General features: G+C 35.9%; 1 protein-coding gene across 1 annotated transcript; it reads left to right on the top strand.

Annotated features, from left to right (window-relative positions):
* The first annotated feature begins 261 nt into the window (after positions 1-261).
* On the top strand, positions 262-2,434 carry LOC127936293 (chemokine XC receptor 1). Its single transcript, XM_052534184.1, has 2 exons — positions 262-410; positions 1,200-2,434. The coding sequence occupies exon 2, from the start codon at positions 1,205-1,207 to the stop codon at positions 2,231-2,233; it is 1,029 nt and encodes a 342-aa protein (XP_052390144.1). The 5' UTR covers positions 262-410; positions 1,200-1,204; the 3' UTR covers positions 2,234-2,434.
* The last annotated feature ends 7,107 nt before the right edge of the window (positions 2,435-9,541 follow it).

Genomic DNA, 9,541 nt, shown 5'->3' with positions numbered 1-9,541 from the left:
AAACATTTTAGTATAAAATGGTCAATTATGTTAATAATAAGACTTCATTTTTTTAATTGGTATAACCACCAAAAAAACTGTAACACACACACACACACACACACACACACACACACACACACATGTATATATATATTTGAATATTTGAAGCAAAACACCAGCTTTGCCTTTTATTTATAACAAGTTTAAGAAGATAAAGTGGAAATTATTGGAGATAGTTTTTCTATTTTGTTCAACGATTTACTTTAGGATGAATGTGTATGTGAAAGGAGATATGTGTTAAAGTGTTTGGTGTTAATAAGTGGGCTGGACGTTCGTATGTCTGAAGGAAGAAACATGCATGATTTCTTCAGTGTCTCTATGAGAGACAACAGCGATATTTCAAGGAACAAGCCACCACAGCAACCAAGGTATTTCTTGTATTACATTTTTTCTTTCATATCTCTTTCTGTTTCTTTCGCATATCTCTGGGAATGAATGCATGCTTTTCTGATTTCTAATCATTCAAAAACATTTAAAGGTCATTATTTACGGTAGCGGCATATCATTTCTCTATATGAATCATGTGTCAATTTCCAAATCATCTGAAGTCAAAAGGAACCTTTATATAAAGAATAAGTTCCCTAAAATCTGTGTTTACTAATTCCGTTTGTCACACAAAACTTCAGAAGATTTGGAATTTCATCATAAAGGTCAGTTTATAGTGCTTTCATTCATTGTGTATAATCATTGCAATGAAACAATTATGTAAACATTTTCATTTTTTTAAAACAATATATACATATATATGTTTATATTATTTTACATTTATTTACATAATATATTTACATATATTAAAATAAAGGTGATTTATTGGCATCTATGGTTCCATGAAGGAACTTTAATATCCATGGAACATTTACATTTTACAAAAATTCTTTTTTTATACATTGGAAAATTGTTCTTTAAATTATTTAAATGTAAAAAAAAAAAAAGAGAGAACTAACTATTCACTGAAAGCTTCCAAAAATAATTCTTCTATTGCATCACTTTGAAATCCCACTATTTTGAAACCCTTGTTTTTAAAGAGAGTATTGAATATATATTGTTGGGTGAACTTTAAAAGTGGACTTGACTAATTGCTAACATTTTTATATGATGTTTTTCTAATATGATCTTTATGCATGATTTTTAACATTATTCAATCTGTCTTTCTACAGACGATATGATGCATGGAGAGATTTTACACGAGGCCTCCAATATCAGCTATGAATATGACTACACATATGAAGATTATTATCCTTTGATTACATTAGAGGAGGAGAATTTTGCGTTTAGGATAATCAACGCCGTTTGCTACTGTCTCATCACCTGCATCAGTCTTCCTGGAAACAGCTTTTTGCTTTGGGTGGTCTTGAAGAAAGTGGGTTTGAGCAGCTCTGCTGACTGTTTTCTCCTCCATCTGACAGTCTCCGACCTCATCTTCTCCTTCACGCTGGTTCCCTGGACCATTAATCACATTTGGGGATGGATTTTTGGAAATCTGGCCTGCAATCTGTTCACCTGGGGCATCTTTTTGGGCCTGTACAGCTACATGATGTTCCTCACAGTCATGACAGTCCATCGATACGTGGCGGTGGTGTATCCGGTGTTCGCTTCATCTGTAGGGAACCGAAGCAGACTTTACACACACATCTCGTCCGCTGTGGTGTGGTTGATCTCTGTGGGCTTCAGTCTGCCTGAAATGATCTTCTCTGGGACTGTGGATGGTCCTGATGGTGTATTTTGCGTTCCCAACTATAACTCAATGTTTATGGAGTTGTTTGGATACTTCTCTCAGATAATTCTCTTTTTCCTGTTGCCGTTCCTGGTTATTGTGTTCTGCCACACACGGATGGGATTTGCCATCCTTCAAAGTCGCATCCGAAGCAGAAATCACGCCATATGCATCATTCTAAGCATCGCCGTGGGATTCTTCATCTGCTGGGCACCGTATAACATCTTCCTCTTCCTCTTGTCCTTGAGGTCTTTAGGTGTTTTTGCATTGAAGGAAAGTGTTTGGGAGATCATCTACTGCATCACCCACATTCTAGCATATTCCCACTGCTGTCTGAATCCACTCATCCACATCTTCGGAGGGAAGAAGTTCAGGAATAACCTGCCGTGGAGCAGAGGTTTCCGTCGGCTCTCGCAGAGGTTCAGCACGCAAACATTCAGCAATCCGAGCAGCTTCTCGGGCCAGTTTCATCTCTGATCATGTCAAAGGGCAAGCGTCGTGACGGCAGTTTGTTGCGGCTTTAAAGTGAGTTTTGATTTTTCAACAATAGTTTTATAAATGAACAATAAAAACCAAAAAACATACAAGAGTGAAAGAAGAAAGGACAGAAATTTTAGAATGACAAAAAATGTTAAGCATGCGCCAAATTCTTAGAAATATTATGTTGATTTCATATATAATATGTTTATTACATATATATATATATATATATATATATATATATATATATATATATATATATATATATATATATATATATATATTTTTTTTTTTTTTTTTTTAATGAGAGAGAGAGAGAAAGCCATAAGGTTTTATCGTTCCTCCTGTCACATAATAACAATGGTTTTCTGAATGTTTATTTCTGATGGTTTAACAATGGTTAAATGTTTGTTTCTAAATGTAAATTTTTTTTTACAATAAAAATAAATTCTATTTTTATAAAACATTATTAAGGGTTTACAAATATTTTTCTTACAAATATCATCAATAAGTAATATCAGAATGTTTTTGGGGATAATAAAGTCGCTTTGGATAAAAGTGTCTGCTAAAGGATTAAATTTAAATATTAATGTTTTTTAGCCCCCAAAATATGAAATTGCTTAGATGTAAAAAACTGAAAACATGTTTATCATAAGTGTTTGAAGTGATTGTCTGTATGAATGTATTGAATGTATATTTGAATAACTTAATAAATCTAGAAAATGATTTTTTAAAAAGTGTCATGTCATTGAATGTAATATTTGCTTGCTTGAGGGTGTTGAGTTTGGAGAAGTCCAATTTTCGTCACGAAAATGCATGAAAGAGGAACAGAGACAAAAAAAAATTAATAATAATCAAAGCTGAGGGAAAACCAAGTGTGACAAGAATGCAGAAAATGAATTTTCCACTGTGCAGTAAAAGAAAAAAGAACTAATAAGAAAATGTCAGTAGGCCTCAGTCTTGGATGCAAATGAGCTTCAGAGAGGGTGTAATTCCGCCAGTGTCCAGCGGGTGGCAGTAATGGTCAACAAGTGAGACGTTCACAGCGCTTCGACTTACATTCTTCAAATGACATTATTATTAAAGTGATGCTTTGCCCGAGACCATTTGGATTTACAAGACATTAGACATGAATGCTTTTTTTTCTTTTCTTCTGATAATTTAATTTAGCAAAAATATTAGAAGAATTGAAAAAAAAAAAGCAAAATAAAAACACCATAATAAATAGCCTGTTAGGCTTCTAGTATACTAAATCTGAAGTCATATGACAGATTCTGGTCTGTTTTTCATGCAAACATAAGTTATTTACTGAAAACCTCACCTTGGAACACTGATTGACCACCATAGTCACATTTTTCTTCGACTGTGTAACATTTTGGACACAGTTTTTGGACATTGTGTACCATAGAATAAAAGAAGTCACAGCAGATTTTGAAAAGCATGAGCATTCAAATACACTCTCAAAAATAAAATCTCCAAATAGCAAGAAATAACCATTTATGGTTCCGCAAAGTAAGCAGTTTTTAAAAGAACCACTTTTTTTTTACATGTGAAATCATTTTAATAATTTAAAGAACCTTTTTTCACCTTTTGCGGAATGAAAAGATTCTATGGATGTTAAAGGTTCTTCATGGAACCATTACTGAATATCATGATAGACGTCAGACTATATGCTCCTCTGACAAATACACTCTGAGGTATCTTTAATATAACACCTAATGTAATTATGTGTGATATCTGTCTTAAAAAGCTGATTTATCTCACTCAGTGGAGCACAGAGTCCCACGTCGTCTCTGTCCTGTTCTGATCTCATTAAACTCCCAAACCACAAACCTCAGACAGACGGCAGTCAATTGCTCTCTTCTAGACAACACGTCGACTTAGCTCAGCTCTGGTGGGATTCATCACAAATATAGATTAGAGGATTTTGCACCAAAATATTATATGTATAATCAAGAAGAAATGTGTTATTAAAGCATTCAAAAATAATTCTGCACTTTTAATAACATGCATAAAGATTAATGTTTCAAATTACATCATCTATAACATGCATTACTGTTTGGGGTCAGTAATATTTATTTATTTAAAGCAATTAATACTTTCATTCAGGATGGATGCACTAAAGACATGTTATAAAAATTTGCATTTCAAATAAATGCTGTTCTTTTCAATTTTGATTCTATTAATCAAAGAATCTCAGTTTCCACAAAAATGGAAGAATATGAACTGTTTTCAACATTTATTTTATAATAATAAAAAAAAGTATTTTGAGCAGTAAATTAGCATATTAGAATGATTTCTGGAAGATCCTGTTTCACTGGAGTAATGATGCTGAAAATTCAGCTTTGCATCACAGGAATAAATGACACTTTACCATATATTCACATAGAAAGCTGTTCTTTTAGATTCTACAAATATTTCACAATATTACTGTTTTAATATATATTTTTTAAATGAATAAATGCAGCATTGGTGAGCAAAAGAGACTTCTTTCAAAAACACTTAAAAAATCTTACTGACCCCAAACTTTTGGACATTAGTGTATGACTTTATTTTTAGCAAATCTCTCCATACGACGAGACGTGGATGTTGTCATAATCTGACATGTCTGCTTTGACATTTCAGCAGTGTGAAAATGACAGTCTGTTTATAGCACTGACATGCCTCGCTAAATGTCCTCGTTCATGCTGTTTCACCCACATCAAACATAAACACGGACAACGTTTCAGAAGAGACAATGTGACTGAAGTCTTGCTCATAATAGAAAGTGTCTTTTAGAAAGTGAGATTCACTTGTCCAGCAGCTAAATAATTCCTTCAAAGACCTTGGAAATCTGCTCAGCTTTGAGCAGAAACGGTCCATCGCTGGAAAAGTTGAGAACAGACATACCTGTCCACAGCATCTGTTTACAAGCTTCTAGAAAGACGCGCTCTTTTATCATACTGTACCTCTCTGGCAAATGTGTGCTCAGATTATAGCCAGGAGCCAAACAGATGTTGTTTTCTGCTCAAAAGAGTCTCATTAGACCTTCCTGTTCTTACCTGCTATCCTCCTGTCTTTATTTAACGTACTGTGATTTTGCTGCCTTTTAATGTCAGTCTGTAGTTTAGATAATAAGCAAATCCTTGTCTCCGTAGATATTATTTTTCAAGGATTCGACAGCCTCAGTTTGGTTGTGCTGTTGTTGTTTCCATTTTTGTTGTCTTGTGATCGAATACCACTGCATGCAATTTAATGGCATTGTCCCAGTGTGACAACTTACCCCATGTAGTGTGACAAGATGTTACAATATTAGGTTAGATGAGATGTTCACTGGAGTAAAAAGTGACAACTTGCTTTCTCCTTTCATTTTAAGAGGTCTTATTCTGTTATTTTACTCTGCAATTAATATATTATATTATATTGTTACAATTATATGATAGATATAGATAGATTAGAATAGAGAAGGCTAGTTATACACACACACCCACCCACACACCCACACACACACACACACACACACACACACACACACAATAAACATTTCACCAAAAAAAATGTAAAAAGCTAAATTATGAATAGATTTTAAAATGTATTTGCAGATACAGAGTGCTTATTGTATATGAGAGGGGAAGAGATGCATATGCCTCAGGCAAACCTCGGAGGACATCAGGGTTAATTGTGAGCAGATTGCAATGAAACACAGTGTTCAAATCATCCATGATCAACCCAAAACCACGAGTCACACTGCACAGCTCCTCTACAGGGTTAGAGAGTAGAATGATGAAATACAGTCCCACACTACATTCATGTGTTCATAAACCAGCCGTCCATTCTCAATCTCCCGTCCGGTTGAGTTTTTTACCCTTGTGATGTTCGGCACAACAACAACAGCATCTCTTTATTTGCATGATATTAATTTAACTCCTGGAACAGAGAATCAGAGTCTCATCTTACTAAAACAAAACTCTTCTCTCTTCTAAATATCAAAGGAATTATTCTCTGCTCACTCAAAGGTCTTGCTTATGAAACGATGCATTTTAATAACCAGGTGTGGCATTGATCAGAGCTGATAGACATCTGTTCTCTGAAGGATTTTTATACTAATCTCTTCCTCATTATAACCAGAACTGTCTAATTTATTAGCGCTTGCTAAGGTGTACTTGGAGTTAGGGATTTGTGCACACCCTGAAGCTTCGCCACGCAAAATCCGTCCTCAACCACTTGTGCTACAGAGAAAAAATATACCACACCTCAAATGCTTTTATTTTTCTAAACGTTCAAATGTTTGTGATTTTTGAGTAGCAGACATATGACATCACTTGCTCACCAGTGGATCCTCTGCAGTGAATGGGTGCCATCCGAATAAGAGTACAAACAGCTGATAAAAACATCACAATAATCCAAAAGTATCCACCGCTCCAGCCCATTATTTAACGTCTTTAAACTGTCTCCTCTGGTTTTGAAATTAAAAATGCATTTGTTTCTTCCAAACACGCAGCTTTTCACTTCACAAGACATTAAATGATGGTCTGGATTCAGGTGGATTACTTGTGGATTATTGTGATGTTTTTATCAGCTGTTTGGACTCTCATTCTGACGGCACCCATTCACTTCAGAGGATCCAATGGTGAGCAAGTGATGGAATGCTAAATTTCTCCAAATCTGTTCTGATGAAGAAACACACTCATCTACATCAGGATGGCCCAAGGGTTAAAAAATGTAAAACTAATTTTCAATCTGGGTTAACTATTCCTTTAAAGTTATTTCTTCTTGTTCTTGTTCATACATAAGGTTTCCTTTCCGGCATGTGTTTTAAAATAACACTGGCCATCCAGTGACCTCGTAGACATAATCTAGCATCGACTTGCTTTGCTTAAACACATGCACACACATATGCCTAACCTCTGCCGACCTCGACGGTTTTGCACACCGTCCCCCCACTGGGAGCGAAACTTTTGGAGAAATAAATAAATAAATAGAGTGGACAAAGTGATTTTAAACTGCACTGTGCATGACTAATGGTAGAAACATGTTAAAATCATCGCAGAAATGTCCTTGGGAAGACAAATGAATTTTCAGCAGAATAATTAACTTAATTAACAAATTTGCATGCATATTCATCAGGGCCATTGAAGTCTCTCCAGCTCAGTTTGATGAACGCGGCTGTGCAATAACAGCCTCATTTACATTCTGTCTTCCATTGCCATTTCTGTGGATTACGCCGGTGCAGACCTGCATGTTTGCGCATATATCTCATACAGCATCGTCGCAAAGATTCAGAGAATTGATTGGCTGTGCAGGTACATGTAGGATCCGTGTCGGTTCTGTTCAAATCCCCCCTCTCTGTCCTTCATGATAGCTGTGGATGGGTACCTCCCTCACCCCCTCTTTCTCTCTCTCTCTGGTGGGCACGTCTTGGCATGGCTCCCACCTCGTAACTCTCCAGGGCTGCCCGGCTGTTCAGCGTTCCCTGCTGTCTCTGCAGGGCAATCTTTAAAGGCAGTAAGGTGTGACGATACCGACTGGCAGCTTGGCAGCGGTGCCCGAGGATATCTGAGCTCTCTGAGCCGAGAGCGGATCGACTGCCGCCATTGCGATCATCAAACTACCTATACATTAACATTGGAGAGTGTGTGCGTGGATGGGCACTCTTATGTGCAAATGTGATTGGTTTTTTATGCATCTGAAACCATATGCCCTTGCTTCCATGAGCCTATAAGTTTGTTTGCAAAGCACAAAGAGGCCATTCAAATGCATAAATAATGAAACCAGGTTCACATTTCTACGACAAATGAATGACCCTGGACGGAATCAGTTCCTGTCATAAGGTGAGACATCACAGGTGAAGAAGACTAATAGACATCACCTCACTCTTTCAGCTGATTAATCAAAGTACATTGAGACAGTTGTTTTGTATTACAAGTTTTCAGAAATGTTATATTTAAATATGCAAATCAAACATTATCTAATTAAATATGCACTAATTTGCATATGATTCCTGAAGAAAAATGTGAACATAAGATGAAGCCAGGTTCAAAACTCTATTAAAGGTTTGTACAGAGGGAATTTTGGATATCTCTTTATATTATATAGCTACCATAAATCAGAAAGTCAAACAGCTAGTTTTAGATTAAAAAAAATAAAATTAGGAATAAAAACGATAAAACAGGTGGCTATGGATAAATTGAATAAAACTGGAAAGTTTGGACTCAGTGCATGAGATTTTTTTTTTTAATGTATGAAATTGAAATCTACAGTTGCACATAAATAATGCATGAAAAACAATGGATTTGTCTGTAGTGACTTGCCTTAAACTCTTTATTTAGACAGTGATTTTAACTGTAATCTCACATCGGTGCTTCCTGTGAAAAACTCCTGCTCAAATATTCTAGAAGGTTGCTAAGTTGTTTTTACAGTATTTTGGTTTCATTCTAGCCCAAGTAATAACAGCCCACCTTCAGTTTGCCCTGTAGTGCCAGCATTGTGTTGCCAAAGAAAACCTTATGAAGTTATAATATACAATATTGTTTCTAGCTGAATATGCAAAATGACTTGTAATTGCCTTGAAAGCATCAGTAGCAGCAAGTCTACAAACCAATCAGTGTAAAGGCCTATTGTTCATTCTGTGCCAGTGAAATATTGGCAGGGCAAGTACATAATTTGAACCCTTATTGTTTAGATCAGACAAATCCAGGGTTTGCAATTTACAACCAGACTAATATAGGTTCTTATAGTCAAGTATTCCAGCCTTCTGTATAAAAAAAGAATATCTCATTTTCTAATTTTACAATAGCTGATTTCGAGCTGTTACTTTACCGTTTACTGTTACAAACAAAGAATCGATATCAAGTGCCTTTGCTAATTTTGTTACCGGCAACATCCACTGATAGTCTGATAGAGTTTGATTAAAGATTTTTGCTTTTACCTAGTGAAGAGAAGTTAAGTCTTTTCGAACGACACGCCTCTGTGCCAGTTTCTGTGAATCAGAACAAAACCCTCTTTTAAAACCACATGACACGAGTCCCTGCATTGTACAGTGTGCCAACTGACTGCGGTTCAGTCAAAGACAATAGAATATCCAAAACGCGTAACTCATCTAGTTTTGAATGGGGAAAAATCCAAAACTCAATATGGCCGCTCTATCAAAGGAAGCCCCGCCTTCTGAGTAAAAGAGCCAATCGCTAATCGGTAAAGTAAGCGCATCACTGCAGCTCTCATTAAAAGTTCCAGTTGCTATAGAAACAATAGGCATTCTGAGATGTGCACTTCTAAGTGAACACTGGCTGCTCTAGCTTTAAGAATATGATTTTTTACGCTACTTGA

This window comes from Carassius gibelio, chromosome A2, assembly GCF_023724105.1.
Source record: "Carassius gibelio isolate Cgi1373 ecotype wild population from Czech Republic chromosome A2, carGib1.2-hapl.c, whole genome shotgun sequence".
NCBI lineage: Eukaryota > Metazoa > Chordata > Actinopteri > Cypriniformes > Cyprinidae > Carassius > Carassius gibelio.
The sequence above is the reverse complement of the archived record's forward strand: the minus strand, read 5'-3'. Positions and strand labels throughout refer to the sequence as shown.

Bases quoted from the DNA above. Each gene is read 5' to 3' on its own strand.
- LOC127936293 (XM_052534184.1), top strand. From the start codon at position 1,205: ATGATGCATGGAGAGATTTTACACGAGGCCTCCAATATCAGCTATGAA.